Consider the following 27,403-nt stretch of genomic DNA (forward strand, 5'->3'; position numbering starts at 1 on the left):
AATAGAAAGTCAGAGAGGCTATTTGTGCTGGAGGCAGAGACTGAAGAGACACAAACAACATGCAAATCCTCACCATCACACCAGAGTGATAGGCGGAATAAAGCCCCCACCACCACCACCACCAACGAACGATACCTGTATTGCTGATCCCAGAGCCTGTGAATATGTGATCGTACATGGAAAGGGACTTCGCAGATATGATTACGGGTTAGGACCTTGACACAGGGAGACTAGCCTGATTGTCCGAGTGGGCCCCTTCTGTTTACACAGCTCCTTAAAGTCAGGGGACCTGGGACTGGCATGGTGGCACAGCAGGTTAAGCTGCCAGTTGCAATGCCAGCATTCCATTTCAGAGTGCCAGTTCAAATCCCAGCTATTCTGCTTCTGATCCAGCACCCTACTAATGTACCTGGGAAAGCAGTGGAAGATGGTTCAAGTACTAGGGCCCCTGCCACCCATGTGGGAGACTGAACCCAGCCTCAACCATTGCAACTGTTTGGGAAGTGAACCAGTAGATGGAAGATATTTCTCTCTCCCCTCTCTCTCTCCCAGTCTCAGCCTTTGCCTCTCTTGCTCTCTGTAACTCTGTCTTTCAAATAAATGATTAAATAGATCTTTTTCTTTTAAGAGAATCTTTTCCAGCTAAGGTTAGATAGTAAGATGTTATAAAAAAAAGGGGGGATGCCACATTTCTGGTTTGAAGATGGGAGAAGGGGCCTTGAGTCCAGGAATGCAGATGGGCTCTAGAAGCTGGAGAAGGCAAGGAAACTGATTCTCCCTGGGATCCCCCAAGGAGGAACAGAAACCTGCCGACACCTTGATTTAAGTGCGCTGAGGCTCAGGGTTTGTACTTGTAGCCTACAGAACTGAGAGATGATAAAATTGCATTGTTTTAAAGCCAATTGAAAAGTATTACATGGGCATACACATCTATACTCATGCCCAGACACTGAGTCACACCGTCATACATGCTCGGGCAGACACAGCTGGGAGACCCAGAGGCACGGCAGCCTCCAAACAGAGGCTGGAGAGAAACAAAGCTTCAAGGGTATGCTGGGGGTGGGGTCCAGTGGGGAAGCCTTCTCCTTGGTGGTTGTGAAGAAAGCACAGATCAAAGACCTCACCCTCTGGCCACACTTTCAGTCTTTATATCACACTTTCTTAAAAACATTTTCATTTAGTAATTTTCTAGAAGATTTATTTTATTTATTTGAGAAGTAGAGTTACAGACAGAGAGAAGCAGAGTGAAAGGCCTTCCATCCACTGGGTCACTCCTCAAATGGCTACAACTGGAGCTTAGCCAATCCAAAGCCAGGAGCCAGGAGCCAGGAGCTTCTTCTGGGTCTCCCACGTGGATGTAGGGGCCTAAGGACTTGGGCTACCTTCTACTGCTTTCCCAGGCCATAGCAGAGAGCTGGATCGGAAGAGGAGCAGCCGGGTCTAGAACCGGTGCCCATATGGGATGCCAGTGCCACAGGCAGTGGCTTTACCCACTATACCACAGTGCCAGCCTCCATTTATTAATTTTTAAAATTTATTTGAAAGGCAGAGACAGAGACAGAGAGAAATCTTCCATCTGTTGGTTTACTCTCCAAATCCCTGCAACAGCCAGGACTGGGCCAAGCTGAAAGCTCCATCTGGGTCTCCCACGAAGATGGCAGGGACCAAAGTATTCACCTGCCAACTGCTAGGGTGTGTACTAGGAGGAAGCTGGAATCAGGAGCAGAGCCAAGACTCAGATCCAGACACTCTAATACAGAATGAGGGCATATCAAGTGACATATTAACTGCTAAGCCAAACACCCACCCCTATATCATACTTTCAGCAGCTTTTGTTCCAACATTTATGCTAAATACTATCGAGTATATGTGCAACATGGACAAACCCATGAAGATAGTGTGACAAATGAAATAAGCAATCATAAAAAGACAAATATTTCCCCATTTCACTATACACTTGAAATGACTAAAATGGTAAATTTTATGTAGTATATATTTATATGAGAGGGTCTTCAAAAATTTCATGGAAAGTGTATGCTATGAAAAAACTAGGAGCAGGCATTTTGGTACAGCAGGTTAATCTGCTGCTTGGGATGCCCACATCCCACCTGGGAGTGCCAGTTCAAATCCTGGCTACTTGGCTTGTGATTCAGCTCCCTATGAATGTGTCTGAGAAGCACTCAGATGACCCAAATACCCAAGTACCTGCCACCCAGGTGGGAGAACGGATGTAGTAGTTGGCTCCTGGCTTTGGCATGACCCAGTCTCAGCTATTGCAGCCATTGGGGAATGAATCAGCAGATGAAAGCTCGCTCTCTCTCTCTCTCTCTCTGTCACTCTGTCTTTCAAATAAATTTTTAAATTTAAAAAAAGCATAGATTTCAGAATTTTTGTAAAAATTTATTTTATTTTACTTGAAAGGCACAGTTAGAGAGACGTGTCACCACTATCTACTTGAAATGCTGACCATCTCTCCTGAGCAGTTACCATTTCTAGTAGCTTACACATGACTATAGAGTGATCTCCCAGGATGGGGTCTGGTACAATAGTTAAGCCTTCTTTTGGGATACCTGGGAGGCAACGGCCAACGTTACAGGCCCTGGTGGAGTTCCAGTTCAAGGCAGTAAATGCACAGCAGAACAAAACCATTGCAGATGCTCTCCATGTCCGTAGGGGGCCTTCATGCAATTCCCAGTACACAATTTCCAGAATTGTGAGAGTGGGGAAAAGGACAGGGCTCTGAGAGTGCCCCCAGAGGCCAGGTGAACAATGCCAGTCCTGCCCCAAGCGAAGGTTCTCAGACCCCAGAAGTGTCAGTCACACTTTTCCAGCCCTCCTGAGCAGGAAGAAGTGATGGAGAGTGTTAACAGTCAGGGTGCAGGAGAGCAAGGTTGCCCAGTGAGATGTATGCGGATACAGATGGCAATTCCGCAGGAGCCCTCCTCACCAAAGAGCCCAGAGAGGGCTGTGATGGAGAGGGACAGGTAAAGCAGGGAGATGAGACCCAAGGTCAGCCACCGTCTCAAATTTGGAACCACAGCTTCAATGGCCAAGCCAGAAGCCCAGAGAATCCTAAACCACAGAGGCAGACACCAAGGCAGTCTGTCCACCAGCCAAGAAGCCGTTGGCTCCCCTTGCTGAGCGGGGCAGGGCTCAGCAAATGCTGGTCACCATCCCTGCCAAAATCCAGTCATCCAGGAAGAAGGAATATGAAATTCTGGCAATTAGAAGTGAACAGAAGATTAGAGCCCAGGATGGGCATTTGGCCAGCTGGTCAAGGCACATATTCAGACTCCAGCACCTCACATCAGAGTGCCTGGGTTCATATTGCCTCTGGCTCCTCGCTCCAGCTCCCTGCCAATGTGGATTCTGGGGGACAGCAAAGTGGTGGGTCAAGTGCTTGAGTCCCTGCTGCCCACGTGGGAGACTTGGACTGAGTTCCCAGCTCCCTGCTTCAACTGGACCCAGCCCTGGCTGTTGTATGTATTTTGGGAGTGAATTGGAAGATGGGAGCACACACTCTCTCTGCCTCTCCTTCTCTCTCTGTGTAACTTTGACTTTCAAATAAATAATTAAAAAATAAATCTTTAAAAAAAAACTTGTGGCTGGTGCCGCAGCTCAGTGGGCTAATCCTCCGCCTGCAGCGCCAGCACACTGGGTTCTAATCCCGGTCGGGGCACCGGATTCTGTCCGGTTGCTCCTCTTCCAGTCCAGCTCTCTGCTGTGGCCCGGGAGGGCAGTAGAGGATGGCCCAAGTGCTTGGGCCCTGCACCTGCATGGGAGACCAGGAGGGGCACCTGGCTCCTGGCTTCGGATCAGCGCGGTGCACCAGCTGCAGCGGCCATTGGGGGGTGAACCAATGGAAAAGGAAGACCTTTCTCTCTGTCTCTCTCTCTCTCACTGTCCACTCTGCCTGTCAAAAATAAAAAAAAAAAATTAAAAAAACCTTGAGCAGAACACTCAGAAGGGTAAAGGTGTTACCGGAGAAGGCAGGGTCCTTGTCTTTGTGCAAGAAAGAATTCAGGCGTGAGACAGAGACTAGTGGAAAGCAAATAGCAAGGTTTATTAGGGTAGGGACATCTGTAAGAACGGATGGGCACCTCTCCAGACAGAACCTGAACGAGAGTGCCCAGTCGCTCAGACTGGGGGAGAGTGGGGTTACATGGTTGAGTGAAGAGAGTACACTTGGCCAGGCCAGGTGGGCGGCTCAGCATAGAGGCAGAGGACTGAGTGCACAATCTGGTTGAGGCCGGGGGTTTTTAAGGGGATGGGTCTTGCCTCCCCACCTCTGCTCCTCCGGGAAGAAGGGACTTCTTGGATGTAAATAGAAAAATTCCTATCTGAGTTTTCCCCCTGAAGTTATCAGACAGGGGAAAGCCTGGTTGGTGATGCCCCAGTTAGAGGAAGGGTGAGCAGGACCCCCTGGAGGATCAGGATCTGGAGCAGGATATTTGAAATGCAGATACTGGGCTGCACCTGGAAGGTTATCAGGCAGAAGCGGCAGGGACCCCCTCCTGATAGGTTATCAGGTAGAAGAGGCAGGGCAGTATGCAAATACTGGACTGCCACTGGAAAGTTTTTGGGATGACTTTGAGATGCGGATGCTGGACCTACAAGTCAACTCTTTAGACCTTTGTTACACACACACAAGCTCATATCTGACTTCCTACCTTACAAAGGCAGTGTGCATATGGTAACTATTCAGTTTTGTAGCTGGTTGGATCTGAAGATTTGTGTGATGAGTACCCGGTTTTGCCTTGGAGTCTTGGTTTAGCAAGAGGCATCTGCAAAGTGGTTATAGTGGGTAACAAGCCAATTTTTTTTTCTCAGAGTCTAAAAGAGGCAATACCCCCTGTCAGGGGGTGACAATAGACAATAGCTATTGCTGTATGACAAAACACCCTGCAATTTTGTGTTTCTCATTGTTGCTGGAATGGATATTAAAATAAGCGTATGAACGTATGATGAGGGTATCTGTACATCTCCAAGTGTCCTCCCACAAGACACTGGGACATTTCCCACTAAGGGAAAACTAGTTATTAAATGGTAAAGAAGCCACCATAACCAAATGGTCACCAACCATGAGACAAAGCAACATCATGAATCCCTTGATCTGACACACTGAGAAAGAGACACAATGCTCTGAGCTTCTTGCCAAAAACGCACAAGCTCAAATTATGAGAAAATACCAGACAAACCCAAATTGAGGGCCAGTCTACAAAAACAACTTACCAGCAATTTTTCAAAACTGGCAAGGACATCAAAGGTGAAAGCCTGAGGAGCCATCACGGACTGGAGGAGACTAGGGAGACATGACAGCTACGTTCAATCTGGAATCGTGCTTTGGCCCCTGGGCCAGGAAAGGACGTCGGTGGAAGAACTGGTGTGAATGGAATGAAGTTTGTAGATCAGTTCATAGCATTACTTTAGTGTTATTTTTTATTGGGCTTTGGATATGGAAGATGCTAACATTTGGGTAAATTGAATGGAAAGCATACAGAAACTCTCTTCACTACTTTTGCAACTTATTTATAAGTCTAAAATTATTTCAGAATAGAACATTCACATAACAAAAACCAGGAAGGGTGGTCAAGAGGGGTGGCGGCTCCTTCCAAGCTCACAGAGCAAGCAAGTGGCAGCGCCTAGTTTTGAAGCACTGTCGAGGGAGGCTCCAGGCCCAGGGAAGGGCTCCCTTCACCCCCTCCTTCCCTTCATTCCTTGGCTCAGCTGCTCTGGGGCATACGCAGGGTAGGGAAAGCAGATCTGTGCTTGGGCGGGGGATAGGAATCCAGGCCAAGAGACCTAGGGTTGCTGTCTCGTACACGGCTGGCGGCGGCTCCCCAGCAGGAACGGATGGACATGGCCTAGCAGATGACACAGCTGCTGCTTCTGGCCTTGCTGAATGCCACGTGGGGTTCCCAGTGCAGGACTCCATGGGCCAGGACAGATTTTTCTCTCTGTGTGTGTGGACACCAAGCACCACTAGACAAAGCCAGACTCTGAGGACAGGTTGCAATGACCATGTGAGGCTGGAATGGGGCCCGGGGCAGGTAAGGGGCTGACCCTGACAGGGGGGAAGTTGGGGGATGGAAAGATCAGCCATGGGGTGTGAGGGAGGCAGGAGAGGGGTTGGGGAATCTAGCAAATCTCCAGCAGTGGAGGGACTGTATGTCTTGTCCCCACTATGAGCCAGGTGCTTTCCTCATACCATGGCGGGGAACGTACTCCAGGAGCACGTGGTGCCCTCTACCTATGCAAATGAGGAAGCAGGCTCCGAAGGGCACATGGGAACTGAGGAGAGGAATCAGTGTGCTTTTCCCTGCCTTAATTGGAGCTCAAGGACAAGGTAGAAGAGAAGATAGATCCCCCATGGCCATGATGCAGCAAAAGCACACACACAGGCCAGGTCCCCACCCTGTGAGCTCTTGAACAGGAAGAAAAAAATCAGATATGCTGGGGAGATTTCCCAGTAAAGGGGCCATTGACCTTGGCTTTGGCTGATAAGTAAGAGTTTTCCTGGAAAACAAAGCAGGAAAGAGCAGTCGGCAGAGGACAACCTGTGCACAGGTGGGAGGATGATGGCACAGGAAGTGGCAGGTCCACTGTGGCCAGAGCCAAGGATGCTGCTGCCATCCAGAAGGGGAGGTGGGGCCAAGGCCTCCACTGCATAGGGAAGGCCCCTGAAACAGCTTGGGGAATCTGAGCTTGAACTTGGACTCCAGGCTCAGGAGAGACCAAGCCTTTACTTCTTTCCGGCCCCCTTTTCTGTTCCCCGTCAGGTTTCACACTGCTGACTGTTCCCAGGGAAAGACTGAGGCATGGACAGACTCTAGGGGCTTAAAGTATAGACAGGGAAGCCCAGAAACCCCATGATGCCTGGGTCCTTTTTTTTTTTTTTAAGATTTATTTATTATTTATTTGAAAATCAGAGTTACACCGAGAGAGAAGGAGAGGCAAAGAGAGAGAGAGACAGAGAGCTCTTCCATCCGCTGGTTCACACCCCAGATGGCCGCAATGGCGGGAGCTGCGCCGATCTGAAGCCAGAAGCCAGGAGCTTCCGGGTCCCCCACATGGGTGCAGGGGCCCACGGACTTGGACCATCTTTTACTGCTTTCCCAGGTCACAGCAGGGAGCTGAATCAGAAGTGGAGCAGCCAGGACTTGAACTGGCACCCACATGGGATGCTGGCACTACAGGCAGCGGCTTTACCCACTATACCACAGCACCAGCCCCAGGACATCTGGGTCTTATTCAACATGTCCTTTGCTTTTTTTCCTTTATTGTGGTAGAAGACATATTACATAAAATTTACCATATGAGCCCTTTGAGATTGTACAGTTCAGTGACATTAAGTAGATTTATCTTGTACAACTATCACCAACCACTCCCTTTACTTTTTCTTTTATTGTGCTAAAATGTGCCTTACATAAAACTTCCCATTTTAATCATTTTTAAAAGGTTATTTATTTATTTGAAAGGCAGAGAGAGAGAAAGAGAGAGCTCTTCCATCTGCTGGTTCACTCCCCAGATGGCTGCAATAGCCAGGAATGGGACAGACCTAAGCAAGGAGCCAGGAACTCCATCTTGGTCTCCTACATGGGTGGCAGGGGCCCAAGAACTTGTCCATCATCTGCTGCCTCCCAGGGGCCATGAGCAGGGAGCTGCATCAGAGGGTGAATAGCTGGGACTCTAAGATAACTGGCACTCTAAGAGCCCTCTGGTGCACCTCCCCTTTGCCAAGAAGTGGCGCAGGCACACACCTCTGAGACACACAGGAGCACAGTTCTGATTGCCATCTTTGTTGAGCCAATTTCCATTATGTTCATTAACTCTTTCAAGGGCCCCTGGCTGCTCAGTCAAGCAGGAAGTGGCATGGATTTTGCCTGGCGACTGAGAGTTGGGCTATCCCAGGAAAAGCATAAGCCGAGTCACCCAAGCCTAGAAGCACGTTCTGGGGAAGGTGCGTTGGGCCTGGACTGGGATGTTGGAGAAGCCTAGATTTGGTTCCACTCCTTTGGATTCATTTACATTTTCCCTGAGTGTCCAGACCTGTCACATCTCCCCTGTCACTTGACCCTGGGTGTTAATTCATTCCAGAGATTATAAGTAATTGGGTTGGGGTCAGCACTGTGGTGTAACGGGTTAAAGCCCTGGCCTGAAGCGCCAGCATCCCATATGGGCGCCGATTCTAATCCCAGCTGCTCCTCTTCCCATCCAGCTCTCTGCTATGGCCTGGGAAAGCAGTAGAAGATAGCCCAAGTCCTTGGGCCCCTGCACCTGCATGGGAGACCCAGAGGAAGCTCCTGGCTTCAGATCAGCTCAGCTCCGGCCGTTGCTGCCATCTGGGGAGTGAACCAGTGGATGGAAGACCTCTCTGTCTCTCTCTCTGTGTAACTCTGACTTTCAAATAAATAAATAAATAAATCTTTAAAAAAAAGATACATCTTTCTAAAAAATTAAAAAGGAAAAAAGAAAAGATGTCTCTTGGGGAGCCCATATGCTGTATCAGAGTGCCTGGATAGTCCCCGCTCTTCTGCTTCTGCTTCCTTCGGCTTCCTGCTGATCCACACTGTGGGAGGCAGCAGGTGGTGGCTCAAGTGCTTAGGTCACTGCTGTCCACACAGGAGACTCAGACTAACTTGTGCTCCTGGCTTCAGCTTTGGCTGTTGCAGGCATCTGGGGAGCGAACCAGTGGGTGAAAACTTTCTGTGTTTCTCTCTGTCTCGCTGCCTTTCAAGTAAAATGAAAATAACATAAATAAAAATTAAAACAAGGCTCTCTAAACAAATGAAAAAAATAACATTGTTTCTGAGATCTTCTCATGTTGATCTGTCGAGATCCAGTTCATTTTTGTAATTGTTAGGTAAGTGCTGTGTATATGGCACGTTGAGGTCAGGCCCCTCCTCATGGATATTTGTGGAAGAGGCTTCTATGTTCTGATGTTTCTGAAAAGCACCAGCTGATTGTTTTGTAGAGTGTTCCTCCATCGGGTGTATTTGTGTCCTTGTGATTAAACTGAAGGTACATGTTTTTGTCAAGGATGCCCCAAAGCAACGCTCTGGACTTGGTATATTATAATGGGGAGCTCAAGATAATAAAATAACAAAACCAAAAAGATCACATGGTATTGGGTTTTCCTGTTCCTGGTGAATTTTTTAAAGGTTCATTTATTTATTTGAAAGGCAGAATTACAGAGAGACAGAGGCAGAGAGAGAGGTCTTCCATCCATTGGTTCACTCCCCAAATGGCTGCAATGGCTGGAGCTGGACCAATCCAAAGAAGAACTGGCGCACATATGGGATGCCGGCACTGCACCTGCTACGCCACAGTGCCAGTCCCTGTTCCTGGTGAATTTAACTCTGATCTCTTGGTGGAGAGCTTGTCTGCCAGGTTTCTCCATTACTATTTTCCGCTTGGTAATTGGTAAGTGTGCTGTGGGGAGGGACTGTGAGAGCTGGACGGACCCCCTTGTCAGCACACCTTGGCCTACAAGTCCTGCCAGTCGGCTTTCCTCCTGCCCACATCTGCTCCTCCCTTGCCTTCTCCCCACCACCTGGACTCCAAGAGCAAAAACAGGAAGTTTCCATCAGTGGCTGGGGCAGTGATGTGTCTCAGCCCAGACTCCTGGATGCTATGGAAAGATACCTGAGTGGGTGGGTGAGTGACAGGAGGATGGGGCGGGGGAGGGGGATCCCTGAGCCTTTAAACAGCTGAGGTTGTGGCCGACGCCCCAGCTCACTAGGCTAATCCTCTGCCTGCGGCGCCAGCACCCTGGGTTCTAGTCCTGGTTGCTCCTCTTCCAGTCCAGATCTCTGCTGTGGCCTGTGAAGGCAGTGGAGGATGGCCCAAGTGCTTGGGCCCTGCTCCTGGCTTCGGATCGGCCATTTGGGGGCATGAACCAATGGAAAAGGAAGACCTTTCTCTCCGTTTCTCTCTCACTGTCTAACTCTGCCTGTCAAAAAAAAAAAAAAAAAAAAAAAGCAGCTGAGGTTCTAATCCGAAGAATCAGAGCAGCTGTGATTTTGCAGCTGGAGGTGAGGTGAGTTGGGCACGTGGGAAGCCCTAGCTGCCTGTAGCCCTGGGAAGCTGGCAGCTCCTGCTCCAGCCCCACCTCATGGGTGTAACAGGACAGGAGTGCAGGAAGTGGATGGGATTCTTCCTAAGAATCCTGGCAGCTCAGGCTGCAAGTTTTTTTTATCGAGCCTGAGTGCTGGGGAGAACACAGAATAAGTGGGGGTTGGGGACTGGTCTGAGGCCCACACTCTTAATCAACTTCTCTCACCCCCCACCGAGGCCTGGCTGGGGATCACATGCAATGATTAACTGCTGAGTGGCCTTCGCCCCATCCCAGGCTGCACTCCTAGGTCCCATTCTTGCGATCTGCCCCACTGCCCGTCTCCTAGGCCACTAAACCGCTGCTGGCCTCCTGGAATGAGACAAAAGTGTGGAGCTAGCAGAAGCTGGAGCCAGACCTGGAGCTGCCTCCTCTCCCAGGTACGCACTCAGCAGCCCCATGCAGGCTACACATCCTTTGGTATGCAAGTGTTAAAGAATTTGCTGAACTGGGAGGGTCCATTGTTGACCTGAAGCCCGGAGGCTGAAGCCCAGCCGGTGGAGCAACTCCAAGTCAGTATCTGCCGGGAGCTAGAACCCAAGGTTCTTTGCCTTTCAGCCCAGAACCGACTGCTCAGCAGTTCCAGTCTGCACCCCTGGGTGGGGGTGTCCCAGGTACCTCTAGATCTGAAGGGGAGATCAGGCAGGTGCGCAGGTGGCAACGTAGGTCACAGGTAGAGGGGAGAGCTTTGGTTTCCAAACACAGCCACAGCAGGAGAGATACTCAGCATGGCACAGTTGGGGTTGGGGGCAAAGCTGAATGAGCTCTGGGCTGTTTGGAGGGTCAAGTGGTCCCTGCTCAGCTGATCCTGTTAGGGTGAAACAGTGGTGGAGAAAATATTGCCTCGGTTCTTTGTCTCACATGGAAGAAGAATTTCCAAGCGGACCAGCAGAGACTTAAAAGCAAGGTTTATTAGAGTCAGAGATCTCCAGTCTGAGCCATGGAGTGGGTTCCAAGGGAGGAAAAACCTGAAGGGGCTGATGGTAGTGGGGTTTTTAAGTACATTTTGGAGGAAAAAAAAAAAAAAAACTTCACAATCAGCTTGACATTCAGTTACAAGGAGGGGACAAAGCCCATCAAAAGAACTGATTGGCAATCTTTTTACCTTCTCTGTCTCGCTAGGATAAAACAAAAAAGCCATCACAAGGGTGGGATACCTAATTTGTTTCCCAGTAAACTGGAAGCTCAGAAGGGTGGAGCCACCACTCCCTTGCTGTACTCATGATAAGACTAGAAGCTCCCGAGGAGTGGGCAGGCAGGCACTTTTGACCTTGCTAAAAGACAACCCATGGGGGAAAGCAAGCACTCCTCAACCTATTAGCCCAACTGACTGCTCACAATTCCACTGGCTGCCGTTTGTTGGTTTTCCCTCCACATATTTAATCCTCAGATGAGGAGAGTGAGCCAGAAGACTTTGCCTCTGCTTTTCCCAAGGTCAAGCAGGAGGTGGAGTCAGGGCTGGATTCCCGGACAGGCTGAGTCTGGAACCTGTGCTCTCAGCAGCTAGCCTGTGGATCCCACAAGGAGCCTAATTAGAAGAATCCTTCGGGTTTCCTGACAGGACGGATTTACCCTGCCTGGGCTGAGCTGAGTGAGTGCGTGGGTCCACAGAGGCGGGATGGGGCACTGCAAGAAGTGAATGATCAAGTGAGAGCTGGAATGAACAGCGGAACAGTGGATTGTGGAGCAGGGAGCAGAGCTGGGTGGGCATTTGGTGCCAGGAGTCCCTGGCCCTGCCCTGCAGAGTTGGTCCAGAGACCTGCTGAGTGCCTCGTGTGTGTGGGTGGGGGGGGGGGTCCTGCCGACACCCAGGCTCTGAGGGAGATGGGAGCACTGAGGCGAGACAAGCTTGCAAGCAGGGAAGGCACGCCTCCTGGTGGAAAACGGGTGAGAGAGAGAGAGTGGTGGGAAAGGAATTCTGAGCATCTTGCCAGGGCCCAGGCCCCAGGCCCCAGGCTTGTGAAGGAAGAGGACAGTCACCTCCCCAAACTCCTTGTCTGTGGCCAAAGGACTGAGGGGTTGTGGTCAAGGGGAGGTCAGCTTTGTGGCCATAGACTCCGGAGCTTCCCAAGGCTACAGGGCAGTCCAACTGACTGCACCTGCCGCTTCCAGTCCTGTGACACCCCCAAGTCACTGGGGGTTTTGGGAGAGAACTACTGGATTAGGCTGAACTCAAGACTTAGCAAACAAACACAACAGTTTGCAGCTTGGGGTGGGCTTTAGCTTGGCTGTTAAGGTGCTGGTTGAGACGCCCGTGTCCTGCATCAGAGCACCTGTGTTGGATACCTAGCTCTGGCTGGTGATCCCACTTCCTGCTAAGCAGACCCTGGGGAGACAGTAGTGATGGCTCCAGTAACTGGGTTCCAGTCACACAAAGGGGAGACCCAGATTGCATTCCTGGCTCCCAGCTTTGGCCCTGGTTGTTGTGGGTATTTGGAGAATGAACCCATGGATGTGAGCTCTCGTTCTCAGCTTTCCAAATAAGAAAGGAAAAAAAGTCTGCAGCCCCAAAACTAAAGTATTTTTGAAAACTTTTACAAAAAGTCATTGGTGTCAAAATCTGACCTGAAAATTAGTGTGAGTTTATGTATAGTTTTGTTTTTCTTTTTGTTTTAAGATTTATTTACTGGGGCTAGCATTGTAACTTAGTGGATAAAGCCACCACCTGTGACATCGACCTCCCATATGGGTGCAAGTTTGTCATGCCCTGGCTGCTCCACTTTTGATCTAGCTCCTGCTAATGGCCTGGGAAAAGCAGCAGAAAATGGTCCAGGTCCTTGGTCCCCGAATACCCACATGGGAGAAGCTAGACGAAGCTCTTGGCTCCTGGCTTCAGCCTGGCCCAGCCCTGGCCATTGCAGCCATCTGGGGCATGAATCAGCAGATGGAAGATCTGTCTGTCTGTTTCTCTCTCTCCTTTAACTGACTTACAAATAAATAAATAAATGTTTTTTTAAAAGATTTATATGTATTTATATGAAAGAGTTACAGAGAGGTAGAGATAGTTTGTTCCCAGGTGGCCACAATGACCAGAGCTGCGCCAATCCAAAATCAGAAGCCAGGAGCTTCTTCCAGGTCTCCCTCATGGGTGCAGGGGCCCAAGGACTTGGGCCATCTTCTACTGCTTTCCCAGGCCATAGCAGAGAGCTGGATCAGAAGAGGAGCACCTGGGACTAGAACCAGCACCCATATGGGATGCCTGCGCTTCAGGCCAGGGCTTTAACCAGCTGCACCACAGCACCAGCCCCATAAATAAGTTTTTTTTTTTTTTTTTAAAGAATGGGGGCTGGCGCCGAGGCTCACTTGGTTAATCCTCAGGCTGCAGCGCCGGTATCCCATATGGGTGCCGGGTTCTAGTCCTGGTTGCTCCTCTTTCAGTCCAGCTCTCTGCTGTGGCCCGGGAGGGCAGTGGAGGATGGCCCAGGTGCTTAGGCCCCTGCACCTGCATGGGAGACCAGGGAGACGCACCAGGTTCCTGGCTTCGGATCAGCGAAACGCCAGCTGTGGCGGCCATTTGGGGAGTGAACCAATGGAAGGAAGACCTTTCTCTGTCTCTTTCTCTCACTGTCTTTAACTCTGTCAAATAAATAATAAAAAAAGAAAATGATGATTGTCAGATTATTGGGAGGACAAGAAGCAAAAGCCCCAGGCCATTATCAGGGAGCTAGATGAGAAACTGGAGCAGCCAGGACCCAAACCTTACCGCATCGCGGCAGTGGCTTACCCTGCTGCGCCACGAGGGCCTGCCTGTGTAGTTTGTTTTTATCCCACCATTGTAACTATTTCACCACAGAATGTATGCTGGATTGTTGGGGACATGTGAATCTTACCACAGTAGTTTTTGTTAGCTTTTTTTAAAATTTTTTTTGACAGGCAGAGTGGACAGTGAGAGAGAGAGACAGAGAGAAAGGTCTTCCTTTTGCCATTGGTTCACCCTCCAATGGCCGCCTGGTGCACTGCACTGATCCGATGGCAGGAGCCAGGTGCTTCTGGTCTCCCATGCAGGTGCAGGGCCCAAGCACTTGGGCCATCCTCCACTGCACTCCCTGGCCACAGCAGAGAGCTGGCCTGGAAGAGGGGCAACCGGGACAGAATCCGGCGCCCTGACCAGGACTAGAACACGGTGTGCCAGCGCCGCAAGGCGGAGGATTAGCCTAGTGAGCCGCGGCGCCGGCCCTTTGTTAACTGTTATGCTTTCTGAACATTTTTTCTCTGAAACATTCGTCTCCAAGGATTTGAAAAAGGGACTGTGGATTTCTGGCAGACTCCCAGCTGGGTCTGCCTAACCGAAGCTCATCCGGGGTAGCACCAGTTGGCCCTCACAACTTCCCAGAGAAGTCCATCCGCTCCAGCCAGGGACTGTCTCCAGCAGGTGGTGTCTGATTGCATCCTGCTGAGGGGTGGGGGCAGGGCTTGATACTCAGAAGGTGTCAATCTAGGCTCCGCCCCCTGGGGCTAAGCCCATACCTGGAGGCCCCACCTCTGCTTTCCCCGGTGCCTCAGACCACAACTCTTCCTCCAGGGACTGACATGGCCCGGCTGGTGACCACACAGCTGCTGCTGCTGCTGGCATGGGTGATTGCATGGGGGGCCCAGCCCACGGCCTCACGGGCCAGGACTGAACTCCTCGATGTCTGCATGGATGCCAAGCACCACAAGGAAAAGCCAAGCCCCGAGGACAAGTTGCACGAGCAGGTGGGCCGAGGGGTGAGCTGGGCGAGGGAAGGAAGTGTGAGACCCTGCTCCCTGGTGCGGGCAGGCAGCCCCACTGAGCAGCCCTCAGCCGGCACCAGTGAGGGCCGGTTATTTGTTTTCAAGAACTATGTGCCAGTGGCAGCCCAGTGCCAGCAGCTCACCTTTGGGCTTGTTGGGTTTCCGCATTGCACAAATAAGGAAACAGGCCCAGAGAGGAGCTTGGGAAATGCAACTGGACAGTCCCATCCTGTGGCTGGTTTTGATTTCGGGTCTTAGGTCGGGAACCGGTCCTTCAAGGATGTGAGAGGGGAAACTGTCCATTGCAGCCTGTGATCCCTTTCCTGCCGGGCCTAAAATAGCGTCCGGAGGTGGGTCTCTGACTGCCAGCAGGGTGGGCGCTAAGTACTCCATTACTGCACCTGGCAAACATTTGGACTTGAAGACTTCTTGTAGGAATTATTTAGTGACATCTACTAACATCCTAGCTAAACAGTGAAATAAAATCATCAGGATGTCTTAACCATAATGGGAAAGTACTTTGTACTAGGCATTTCCATATGTACGTGCTCCTTTTGACTCCATTAACAAGTTGTGATTGGAGCCCATTTGCTTTTGTTTAGAACCGCTGTGCTCACAGCAGCCCGGGGCCCACTGACAAGTGGGGGTGTGGCTTGGATACCTCAAGTAGCTTTGACGTGAACTTATTTAGCCTTTAAGTAGTTTTACATTGTCCTCAACGCTAGCTAGGCTGTGAGTTTTCATTCATCCAATGACCATGCGCTGAGCGTCACTGGAGCTGCTCTGGGTACAGTGTAACTTACTTCCTTAACCTCTAAGTCTTTGTCAGCTTCTCCACGAGATGCAGTCTGACCAGCCTGTAACTCTTAAGTTTCCATCGCTTTGCCCTGGGAAAGCAGTTTTCTAAAGCAATTGCCATGGGTGAAGAGTCCATATTGTATCCCTAGTGTAAGGAGAAGGTGCAGAACAGCGAGGAGAGAGAATACAAACTCACAGCCAGACTGAATTTACTCAAAGAAAATAAGGTTGATCAACTACCAGCGGGCACACAAACCGAACATGTGGCAGAGGGCCCAGACCCCTGCAGGCTGGGCCTTTTTATACCTTAGGTGGGCTAGGGGTAGGAGTGGTGGTGGTAGGTGAGCTTAGACATACAGGTCTTTCAAGTTTGGCCCACCCACTTCTGAACCTGGGGAAGAATGCAGGGGGTGGGGTGGAGAACAATACAGGGTGTGAGACTGAATTCGGATTCAGCGACAAGGGATAAATTCTGATTTTATCCATCTTCTGAGCAATGAACTGATACGCCCCACCCTACAACAGTAGGAAGTAGCCAGAAAGAAATCAGTGCCCTCATCTCCTTATCTATACTCAGGATCAATGGAACAAAGACATAAACCTCAGCCATTCTAGCTCATTGCCCAAAAGAGAGATAAAATCAGAATTTATCCCTTGTCCCTGAATCCCAATTGTCTCACCCTGTATTGTTCCCACCCCACCCCTGCATTCTTCCTCACATTCAGAAGCAGGTGGGCCGAACTTGAAAGATCTGTATGGAGAAGCTCACCTCTGCCTGCCGCCCCCCACCCCACCCCTAGCCCACCTGAGATATAAAAAGGCCGGGCCTGCTGAGGTCTGGACCCTCAGTTCAGTCTGTGGGCATGCTGGCTGTTGGTCGACCTCTACAAGGTTATTTTCTCTAAATAAATTCCATCTGGCTGTGAGTTCATATTCTGTCCCCTCTATGTCCTGTGCTCTCCTTACATCTGGTGCCCAGTGTGAGGAGGCACCAATCTGCACCCCTTTTCCTTACACCCAGTGCAGTGCCTGGATTAGAGTAAGTAGGAGCTCAGTCAGGATTTTCTTGGCAGAAGACTATTTGGAGGAGTTGCTATGTATACCTTCTCCCCTAAACCTGGGTCCACTTGTGCAATGGACCAATCACTGACATTGGGTTGGGGTGGTGGGAGAAAGTAGGCATTTCTTTGCAAGTGCAGAGCAAAGATCCAGGCAGTTATCTAATTCCCAGGTTCCTCCTGAGGGGTTGGGGTGGAGTTTCTTGTTGATTGAAGTTGGGGCTGAAAGGTAGGTGCATGTTCAGCTCCTGTGCCAGTCCCTGGTCGGTCAGTGGTGCCCGTGATAAGAGGCAGCAGAACAGAGAGGAGACAGGATACGAACTTGCAGCCAGAAGGAAATTTATTCGCAGAGGTGGATGACCAACTGCCAGCCAGCACACAGACTGAACATGTGGCTAACGGCCCAGATCTCAGCAGGCTGGGCCTTTATATCTTAGGTGGGCTAGGGACTGTGAGGGGAGGTGGGGGGCGAGAGACAGAGGTGAGTACCTTCATGCTGTTTTTTTTTTTTTTTTTAAGATTTATTTATTTAAAGTCAGAGTTAGACAGAGAGGAGAGAGAAAGAGGTCTTCCATCTGCTGGTTCACTCCCCAATTGGCCGCAATAGCCGGGTTGGTCGGAGCTGCACCGATTCAGGAGCCAGGAGCTTCTTCCAGGTCTTCCACGTGGGTGCAGGGGCCTAAGAACCTGGGCCATCTTCTACCGCTTTCCCAGGCCATAGCAGAGAACTGGATCAGAAGTGGAGCAGTCGGGACTCGAACCAGAGCCCATATGGGATGCTGGCACTGCAGGCAGTGGCTTTACCCACTACACCACAGTGCCAGCCTCTTCATGCTGGTTTGGCACCAGCTCTCAAACCTGGAAAAGACTGCAGGGGATGGAGTAGGCTGGGGAACTACACAGTGTGTGAGACTGCATAGCTCTCTTTGAAAGAACGCAGGGATGCGGGGATTAGGGGTAAGAGCTAGAGTGGCTGAGGTTTATGTCCTCATTCCATCACTCGTGGCCTTCCTTTGATTGGTCAGGGAATTTTAGGGTGGCCAGTGGGCTTCGGTCAGCCTGGCAACTACATGCAGGTGGCAAGTGAGACCCTGTGAACCAATGCTGGTCATTTAGATGTTAATTACTGGAGAGTTTTCCTAGGCCATTCCTTCCATTCAGTAAATTCCTTTTGATAAGTGGTTAATCCTAAAGGCAGGGCAAAGACACCGGGGTAGGAGGCTATCTGGACAAACACACACACACACACACACACACACACACACACACACACCGTGATGTTCTGCCTCTGCTTTAGGGACACAGAAACAGGGGTTCTGTTTTAATTTGCACTAATGGGCCGGCGCCGCGGCTCACTAGGCTAATCCTCTGCCAAAAGCACCGGCACACCGGGTTCTAGTCCTGGTCGGGGCGCCGCATTCTGTCCCGGTTGCCCCTCTTCCAGGCCAGCTCTCTGCTGTGGCCCGGGAGTGCAGTGGAGGATGGCCCAAGTACTTGGGCCCTGCACCCCATGGGAGACCCCATGGGATAAGTACCTGGCTCCTGCCATCGCATCAGCGCGGTGTGCCAGCCGCGGCGGCCATTGGAGGGTGAACCAATGGCAAAAGGAAGACCTTTCTCTCTGTCTCTCTCTCTCACTGTCCACTCTGCCTGTCAAAAAAAAAAAAAAAAAAAGAACTAATGAATTTCGTCCTGACTGCACCTCCTGGGCACCCAGCCTCTGAGAGTCTCCTCCCCAGAGAGGTCCCCTATAGCAGTGGTTTCCCTGGATGCCTTTGGCGAGGTGGGGGAACCGAGTGCTGCAAGAAGGGAGACTGCCAGTGGCACAGTCTGACGCTGCTGGCTGTGCACTTAGCCCTGTGTCTTCCCCATCCAGTGCAGTCCCTGGAAAAAAAAGGCCTGCTGCTCCACCAACACCAGCCAGGAAGCCCACAAGGACATTTCCTACCTGTACAGATTCAACTGGGACCACTGTGGCAAGATGGAGCCCGCCTGCAAGCGGCACTTCATCCAGGACACCTGCCTCTATGAGTGCTCCCCCAACCTGGGGCCCTGGATCCAGCAGGTACGAGTGTCCTCCTGGAATCTCCATCCTAGCCAAGGGGCTTTCTAGACTAGACGGTGCCGGCAGCTCTGGTCCTATCACAGCTGTGTTGGCTGAGCCCTTCTTCTCTATCAAAATCTCCCAGGTGGACCAGAGCTGGCGCAAAGAGCGGGTCCTGGATGTGCCCCTGTGCAAAGAGGACTGTCAGCGCTGGTGGGAGGACTGCCGCACCTCCCACACCTGCAAGAGCAACTGGCACAAGGGCTGGAACTGGACCTCAGGTGGGGGCTGCAGTGGGGCAGGGAGGGAGGTGTTTGTGTAGTTTTTATTATTTATTTATTTAAAAAGGTACAGTTACAGAGAGAGGGAAAACAAAGGGAGAGACAGAGACTCTTCCATCTGCTGGTTCATTCCTCATATGGCTACAATGGCTGGGTCTAGGCCAGGCTGAAGCCAGGAGCTCCTTCCTGCTCTCCCACCTGGGAAGCAGGGACTCAGGCATTGGGCCATCTTCCGCTGCTTTCCCAGGCCATTAGCTGCGAGCAGGATCAGAAGTGGAGCATCTGGGACTCAAACCAGTGCCCACATGGGATACTGACATTGCAGATGGATGGCAGCTTGACTCGCTATGCCACAGCGCTGGCCCCTGGAGGGAGGTATTTGGAGGGGGAGGTGTAAGGGTGTAGGATGGATATGCAAAGGTTTCTGGAGTCAGGACTGACAGAACCAAAGGTCCTTCTTGGCTCAGTGGCTAAAAGTCTTCCCTCCTCCTGTAGGATTTAACCAGTGCCCGGTGGGAGCTGCCTGCCACCCTTTCCACTTCTACTTCCCTACGCCTGCTGCTCTGTGTGAAGAGATCTGGAGTCACTCCTACAAGGCTAGCAACTACAGCCGAGGGAGCGGCCGCTGCATCCAGATGTGGTTCGACCCGGCCCAGGGCAACCCCAATGAGGAGGTGGCGAGGTTCTATGCTGAGGCCATGAGTGAGGCTGCGCTCCACAGGGCCTGGCCTCTCCTGCCCAGTCTGGTCCCTCTGCTGCTCTTTCTGCTCAGCTGAGTGCCTTTTGTATCTCATTCTTGGACATCCTTCCCCTGTTTATCCCCATGGCTCCCAACTACTGGGTTCCTGCTCCATGGCGGGGCCACTGACAGCAGGTTCAAATAAACCAGAAAATCCACATGTGCCTTGCGAATTATTTGGGACTGAGTGGGAATGTTTTGCTTCCCAATTCCCATTGATTGAAGCTGCTTAGAGTTGATCAGTTCCCAACTCTAACACCTGCTGAGTATGAGCTCAATACTTATCCATTCTTCCAACCAAGGACACATTCATAGTTCTCAATTTCATTTTTCACTGCAGCTCTAACCAAGTGATGAGCCCACGATTTTCCCATTTGAATTGGGCCGTGCCTTCCAGGATTGACTCCTGGTGTGCTGAGTTTTCTCATAGAAGAGGTGGAGATGTCAGCTTCAAGAATGGTTTAAGGCTGGCGCCGTGGCTCACTGGGCTAATCCTCCGCCTTGCGGCGCCGGCACACCGGGTTCTAGTCCCGGTTGGGGCACCGGATTCTGTCCCGGTTGCCCCTCTTCCAGGCCAGCTCTCTGCTGTGGCCAGGGAGTGCAGTGGAGGATGGCCCAGGTGCTTGGGCCCTGCACCCCATGGGAGACCAGGAAAAGCACCTGGATCCTGGCTCCTGCCATCGGATCAGCGCGGTGCGCCGGCCGCGGCGGCCATTGGAGGGTGAACCAACGGCAAAGGAAGACCTTTCTCTCTGTCTCTCTCTCTCACTGTCCACTCTGCCTGTCAAAAAAAAAAAAAAAAAAAAAAAAAGAATGGTTTAGATGGCTGTTGGGAAGAGGGTAAGGTGCTAGTTAGCTGGAGCCATAGCCCACTAACAGCTGATACCCTCATAGCACTATCTGCCAGTTATACACTTATATTTTTGGAATATAATTTTTTATACTTATTCCAATAAGTTATAGACACTATTTGCATTTTACCTGTGTGGAAACAAATACATAAATTAAGGAACATGACCAACACCACCCCCTGAGTAAGAGCTGGGATTCTACCCCAGCCAATGTGGCTCTTGAGCACAGCTCTTCCCCTTGTAGAATGAGCAGATCTTACCATTTGCAGGGAAGCTGGAGCTATGTTGGTCTGGCAGAGTGAGGACTGGATCACAAACTTAGACTCCTAAAACAGGTCCCAGATCCATCATTGAAAGGGTTTTAGGCAATATTCTCACATTATGTATAACTTGTAGCTGGTTATAATAAAATAGCTTTTACAGTAACATACCTAATATCCTGGTGGCTTAATGCAATTTTTTAAAATAAAGATTGTATTTATTTATTTGATTCCCCTGTTTCAGCCCCATGGCTCCCAACTATTGGGTTCCTGCTCCATGGCGGGGCCACTGGCAGCAGGTTCAAATAAACCAGAAAATCCACATGTGCCTTGCGAATTATTTGGTACTGAAGGGGAATGTTGCTTCCCAATGCCCATTGATTGAAGCTGATTCATCCCCAGATGGCTGCAATGGCTGGAGCTGAGCTGATCCAGAGCCAGGAACCAGGAGCTTCTTCCAGGTCTCCCACACAGGTACAGGGGCCCAAGCACTTGGACCATCTTCTGCTTTCCCAGGCTATAGCAGGAGCTGGATTGTAAGAGGAGGAACCAGGACTCAAACTGGTGCCCATGTGGGATGCTGGTGCCATAAGCAGAGACTTAGCCCACTATACCACAGCTCTGGCCCTGCAACTTATTTTATTGTTAAAGAGTTATTTACTTGAAAGGCAGAGTTACACAGAGAAAGAGAAAAAGATCTATCTGCTGGTTCACTCCCCACATGGCACAACTGGGACTCAGTCAAGCCAAAGCCAGAAGCCTGGAACTCCATCAGGGTCTCTCACATGGTGGCAGAGAATCAAATAGTTGAGCCATCTCCCACTGCTTTCCCAGGCTCACCAGCATGGACCTCGGTTGGAAGTAGAACAGCTGGGTCTTGAACTAGTCCTCCTGGGATGCCAGCATTGCAGGTGGCAGTCTAACCTGCTGCACCACACTAGCTCCTAACATTTATTTCTTGTTCAATCTATAAATTTTTTTAAAGATTTTATTTATTCCAGTGGTAGAGTTAGACAGAGGGTGAGACAGAAAGATCTTCCATCTGCTGGTTCACTCCCCAAATGGCCACAATGGCTTGAGCCGCACTGATCTGAAACCAGGAATTTCTTCTGGATCTCCCACATAGGGACAGGAGCCCAAGCACTTGGGCCATAGTCCACTGCTTTCCCAGGCCATAACAGAGAGCTGGATCAGAAGAGGAGCAGCCAGATACGAACTGGCGCCCATATGGGATGCCAGTGCTGCAGGTGGAGGCTTAACCTACTACTCCACAGCTCTGGCCTCTCAATTTACAATGTTTAATGTGTGTTGTTAGGGAGTCTGCTTCTCACTCAGGGACCCAGGAGGATGGTGGCTCCATCTCGTCAGTGAAACAGAAAAAAGGAAGTAGGGGTGGATTCCATAGAGATTCTTCAAACTTCCATCCATCCCTTGTTTTGCTGGCTAAATCAGGTCATGGCCATGCAAGGTCAAAAAAATATAACCTGGGCCCGGCACCGTGGCATAGTGGGTAAAGCCGCTGCCTACAGTGCTGGAATCCCATGTGGGTGTCCGTTCAAGTCCCAGCTGCTCCACTTCTGATCCAGCTCTCTGCTATACCCTGGGAAAGCAGTAGAAGATGACCCAAGTCCTTGGGGTCCTGCACCTGAGAGAAGCTCCCGGCTCCTGGCTTCAGATGGGCACAGCTCCAACCATTGTGGCCATTTGGGGAATGAACCAGAGGATGTAAGACACCCCACCCCTGCCTCTGCCTCTCTAATTTTGCTTTTCAAATAAATAAATAAATCTTAAAAAAGAAAAAAATATATAACCCTATCACATACCTGGAAGGCAAGGAAAATCATAAGGTTTGCAAGCAAACTCAATGACTACTACAAAGATCTTTTCATCTTATGGCCAGTTTATATTTCTGGCATGGTCATAGCTACAAATTGCATTTCTCAATTAGATGCCAATAAGGAAGAGGACCAACTTTGAGCTGCTGTAAATAACTTTTTTTTAAAAGATTAATTTTTTTATTTGAAAATCAGAGTTACACAGAGAGAGAAGGAGAGGCAGAAACAGAGAGAGGTCTTCCATCCGCTGGTTCACTCCCCAGTTGGCTGCAATGGCCAGGGCTGCACCAATCTGAAGCCAGGAGCCAGGAGCTTCTTCTGGGTCTCCCACATGGGTGCAGGGGCCCAAGGACTTGGGTTATCTTCCACTATTTTCCCAGGCCATAGCAGAGAGCTGGATAAGAAGTGGAGCAGCCAGGACTCAAACCTGTGCTCAAATGGGATGCCAGCACTGCAGGTGGCGGCTTTACCTACTATGACATGGTGCCAGCCCCTGCAAATAACTCTTATCATCCTAAAATATGGAGCAATCTCCCAACCACATGCTAGACAGTCTTGTGGAAAAAGCCAATCTATGTCGTATGCTCTGCAGAACCAGTGACCATTTACAATTATACCTGTTACAGATACATCAGCATTGGTGAAATTCAAGAGTAGTATCATCTCAATTTAACAAAAGTTATCAAAAGTCTATTATGCAGGGGCCTGCGCTGTGGTGCAGCGGGTTAACGCCCTGGCCTGAAGCGCCAGCACTGAAGCTGCTCCACTTCCGATCCAGCTCTCTGCTGTGGCCTGGGAAAGCAGTAGAAGATGGCCCAAGTCCTTGGGCCCCTGCACCTGCATGGGAGACCCGGAGGAATCTCCTGGCTCCTTGCTCTGGATCAGTGCAGCTCGGGCCATTGCGGCCAACTGGGGAGTGAACCAGCAGATGGAAGACTTCTCTCTCTCCGCCTCTCCTTTCTCTGTGTAACTCTGACTTTCAAATAAATAAATAAGCAAATCTTTTTTTTTTAAAAAAGTCTATTATGCAGTTTCTGTTTCCTTTTTTTTTTATATTATTATGCAGTTTCTGAGCCACTAATGAAAATACTTACCTGAACCCCATTCCCTGTATTTGTTGAATTCAAATTCTAAGGAGCCATTGGCTTGAAGAATGTATTACTTATTCTTTACAATCTAATTGCCTAAAGCAGCAATAAAGGTGTGAGGCTGGAGATAAATCAGTGGGACAGAACTGATTGTCCAGAAGCAGATCCTTACTTTTTCAATTAATTGATTATTTTATAACTTAGTTTTAAGATGTATTTATTTGTAGCCGGCGCCGCGGCTCACTAGGCTAATCCTCCGCCTTGCGGCGCCGGCACACCGGGTTCTAGTCCCGGTCAGGGTGCCGGATTCTGTCCCGGTTGCCCCTCTTCCAGGATGGCCCAAGTGCTTGGGCCCTGCACCCCATGGGAGACCAGGAGAAGCACCTGGCTCCTGGCTTAGGATCCGTAGCGCGCCGGCCGCGGCGGCCATTGGAGGGTAAACCAACGGCAAAAAGGAAGAACTTTCTCTCTCTCACTGTCCACTCTGCCTGTCCGAAGGAAAAAAAAAAAAAAGATGTATTTATTTGTTTGAAAGGCTGAGTTAGAGAGAGGGAGGGAGAGACAGAGAGAGAGAAGGATCTTCTGTTTGCTGGTTCATTTCCCAGTGGCTGCAAAGGCCAGGGCTGGGCCAGGCCAAAACCAGGAGCCTGGAGCTTCATCTGGGTCTCCCACATGTATGGAGAGGCCCAAGCCCTTGAGCCGTCTTCCAGTGCTTTCCCAAGCACATTGGCAGGGAGCTGGATTGGCAGCGGAGCTGCCAAGACTAGAACTGGTGCCCACATAAGATGCCGGCATAGAAGGTGGCAGCATAGTTGTGCCACAACACTGCCCTACCACCAATTAATTGCTTTTTGACCAAAGGGCTAAGGCAACTCCCTGGAGAAGTGGAGCTGAGTTTAATGATTTTCTGTGTCCAAAATAAAAAAATATGAACTTGGATCTACTTCCTATGATATACAAAATGAAATAAAAATGGTCTATAGATTTGAATATAATAACTAACATTTTAATTTTTTAATATGTATTCATTTGAAAAGCAGAGTTACAGACAGAGAGGGAAAGACAGAGATCAAGTGTCAGCTTAACCCACTGTGCCACAACACCAGCTCCTAAAACAGTATTTTTGGAAAAAAATACCAGAAAAAACAGGAGAATATCTTCCAGACTCCATGTTAGATCAAAACTTCACCTCATCCTTTATTTCTTCTTTTGGAGTGCAAATACAGTTCATCAATGAAAAAAATTGATGAATCGGGCATGATTAAATTTCAAAACTTGCATTTTAAAAGATGCCATTAAGAAGATTAGGGGTCAACACTGGTGCAGACTTAAGTTGCCACTTGCAATGCTGCCATCCCATATCAGAATGCCAGTTTGAGTTCCAGCTGCTCTGCTTCCAATCCAGTTTCCTACTAATTCACATGGGAAAGAAATGGATCATGGCTCAATACTTGGGCCTGGGGCCGGTGCTGTGGCGTGGCGGGTAAAGCCGCTGCCTGCAATGCCGGCATCCCATATGGGCTCTGGTTTGAGTCCCGGTTGCTCCACTTCTTATCCAGCTCTCTGCTATGGCCTGGGAAAGCAGTGAAAGATGGCCCAAGTTCTTGGGCCCCTGCACCTGCGTGGGAGACCCAGAGGAATCTCCCAGCTCCTGACTTCAGATTGCCACAGCTCTAGCTGTTGCGGCCTGTTGGGGAGTAAACCAGCAGATGAAAGGCCTGTCTCTCTCTGCCTCTCCTTCTTCCTCTGTGTAACTCTGATTTTCAAATAAATAAATAAATCTTTAAAAAAAAGGTAATGAACTAATGGACTGACACATACCATATTATAGAGGATCCTCCAAAACATATTAAGTGAATGAAGCCAAACACAAGAGACTTCATAGCATACAATTTCAATTATATGAACTGTCCAAGAAAGGCAAATTTATAGAGAAAGAAAGTAGTAGTTCTCTGGGCCTAGGGGTGGCAACAGGGATTTACTGTAATTGGACATGGGAGCAAAATGGGAAAATTACTGGGAGGGTGAAAATGCTTTGAAAGTCACCGTGGTGAGAGTGTACCAATCAGCAAGCTTGTTGTAAACTTGCAATAGATAAATATTATGATGTTCAATATAATGAAAGGTTGCCCATAGAATCTCACAGCATACAGGGACTAGTACGTGAGTCTAAATTCTGTGAGGAGTGAAGGAAAGGGATTTAACATTTGGCTCCATAAAAATCTGTTATCTGAGACAAAAATGATCCCATCATGTACCTTAGGAGACTGATTGGAAGAGGGGGCAGTTAAGGAGAAAGCCTGTTTTCAAGCAGGTGTAAATAGTGCCAGTTGGGGCCTTTAGGGAGTGGCCCACTGACCAAGGGGTTTTTTAAGACCGAGTATTTATTCCAGCTGGCATAAGTGTGGTCTGCTAAATTGAGGGTTAGCGACCAGCGCCAGGGGAAAGAAAAAGGTCTGTATCCTATGACTAATCAAAACGAGAACATGGAGTACATGACCAAAAATACCAAGACAATACACACAACACTATCTCCTGCGTTAACTTGACTCACTCCTTTAAAATTGTTTCTTGCTACGTGCTCTCCGGGTGAACATCTCTCTCCTTAGAAGTCTTCTGCTTTTCTAGGAATTCCAAGTCTCAGGGCTGTGATAAGTTGACTCATCCATGTGTTAGTTTATGGTGGTGATACCAGATAGAAGGATCTGTGTTTGGGGTCAGCCTTGTAATGTAGAGGGTTAAGCTGCCACCATCGATGCCCGCAAGCATGTTGGAGTGCCACTTTTGAGTTCCAGCTGCACTGCTTCCCATCCGGCTTCCTGCTAATGTGCCTGGGAAGGCAGCAGAAGATGACCCAAATATCTGAGTCTCTGTTGCCCACATGGGAAACCTGGATGAAGCTCCTGGCTCCTGGTTTGGCCTGGTCCAGAATTCACTATTGTGGTCATTTGTGGGAGTGAACCAGCAGATAGAAGAGCTCCTCCCCATCGCCCCCTGTGTGTTGCTCTGCCTTTCAAATAAATAAAGAAATCTTTAGGGGAGGAGAAAAAAAGCACTGTGGCACAGTGGGTTAAGCTGCTGTCCACAGTGCCAGCATCCCATTCTATTTGAGTTCCAGCTGCTCCACTTCCCATCCAGCTCTCTGCTGTTGGCCTGGGAAAGCAGTAGAAGATGGCCCAAGTCCTTGGCTCCCTGCCCCCATGTGGAAGACCCGGAAGAAGCTCCTGGCTTCGACTAAGCACAGCTCTGGCCATTGTAGCCTTTTGTGGAGTCAATCAGCGGATGGAAGACACCTTTCTGCATCTCTCTTCTCTCTGTAACTCTGCCTTTCAGATAAATAAATAAATCTTCAAAAAAAATCTACCTTCTGTTGTAGGTTATGGCCTTGTTTAAGCAAACAAGGCGGGGGGAGATTTGAAACTACTTGTTAACTGTATATATGGGGGTTGGCACTGTGGCATAGCAGGTAAAGCCGCCACCTGCAGTGCCAGCATCCTATATGGGCACTGGTTTGAGTCCTGGCTGCTCTACTTCCAATCCAGCCCTCTGCTATGGCCTGGAAAAGCAGCAGAAGATGGTCCAAGTCCTTGGGCCCCTGCACCTGCATGGGAGACTGTGGGGA

At 49.8% G+C, this 27,403-nt stretch overlaps 1 protein-coding gene across 7 annotated transcripts; it reads left to right on the forward strand.

The window, feature by feature from the left end:
- The first annotated feature begins 10,352 nt into the window (after positions 1-10,352).
- On the forward strand, positions 10,353-27,116 carry FOLR1 (folate receptor alpha). 7 transcript variants are annotated; one of them, XM_008264441.5, is made up of 6 exons: positions 10,376-10,494; positions 11,549-11,705; positions 14,637-14,809; positions 18,560-18,748; positions 18,873-19,008; positions 19,504-19,907. In XM_008264441.5, the coding sequence occupies exons 3-6, from the start codon at positions 14,645-14,647 to the stop codon at positions 19,782-19,784; spliced, it is 771 nt and encodes a 256-aa protein (XP_008262663.3). In that variant the 5' UTR covers positions 10,376-10,494; positions 11,549-11,705; positions 14,637-14,644; the 3' UTR covers positions 19,785-19,907. The 7 variants fall into 7 exon arrangements, with proteins under 7 accessions (XP_008262693.3, XP_008262663.3, XP_002708764.3 ...); XM_008264448.4 differs by lacking the exon at positions 10,376-10,494 and adding an exon at positions 10,610-10,728; XM_008264471.5 differs by lacking the exon at positions 11,549-11,705 and having other exon boundaries at positions 10,353-10,494.
- The last annotated feature ends 287 nt before the right edge of the window (positions 27,117-27,403 follow it).

The sequence above is a fragment of the Oryctolagus cuniculus genome, chromosome 1 (genome assembly GCF_051225735.1).
Source record: "Oryctolagus cuniculus isolate XC-2025 breed Fujian yellow rabbit chromosome 1, ASM5122573v1, whole genome shotgun sequence".
NCBI classification, from domain to species: Eukaryota; Metazoa; Chordata; class Mammalia; order Lagomorpha; family Leporidae; genus Oryctolagus; species Oryctolagus cuniculus.

What these genes read in the sequence shown, in the direction of transcription:
- FOLR1 (XM_008264471.5), top strand. Translation starts at nt 14,645, where the DNA reads ATGGCCCGGCTGGTGACCACACAGCTGCTGCTGCTGCTGGCATGGGTG. An exon ending in AGGACAAGTTGCACGAGCAG is followed by an intron (nt 14,810 to 18,559) that starts GTGGGCCGAGGG and finishes TTCCCCATCCAG; the next exon opens with TGCAGTCCCTGGAAAAAAAA. An exon ending in TGGGGCCCTGGATCCAGCAG is followed by an intron (nt 18,749 to 18,872) that starts GTACGAGTGTCC and finishes AAAATCTCCCAG; the next exon opens with GTGGACCAGAGCTGGCGCAA.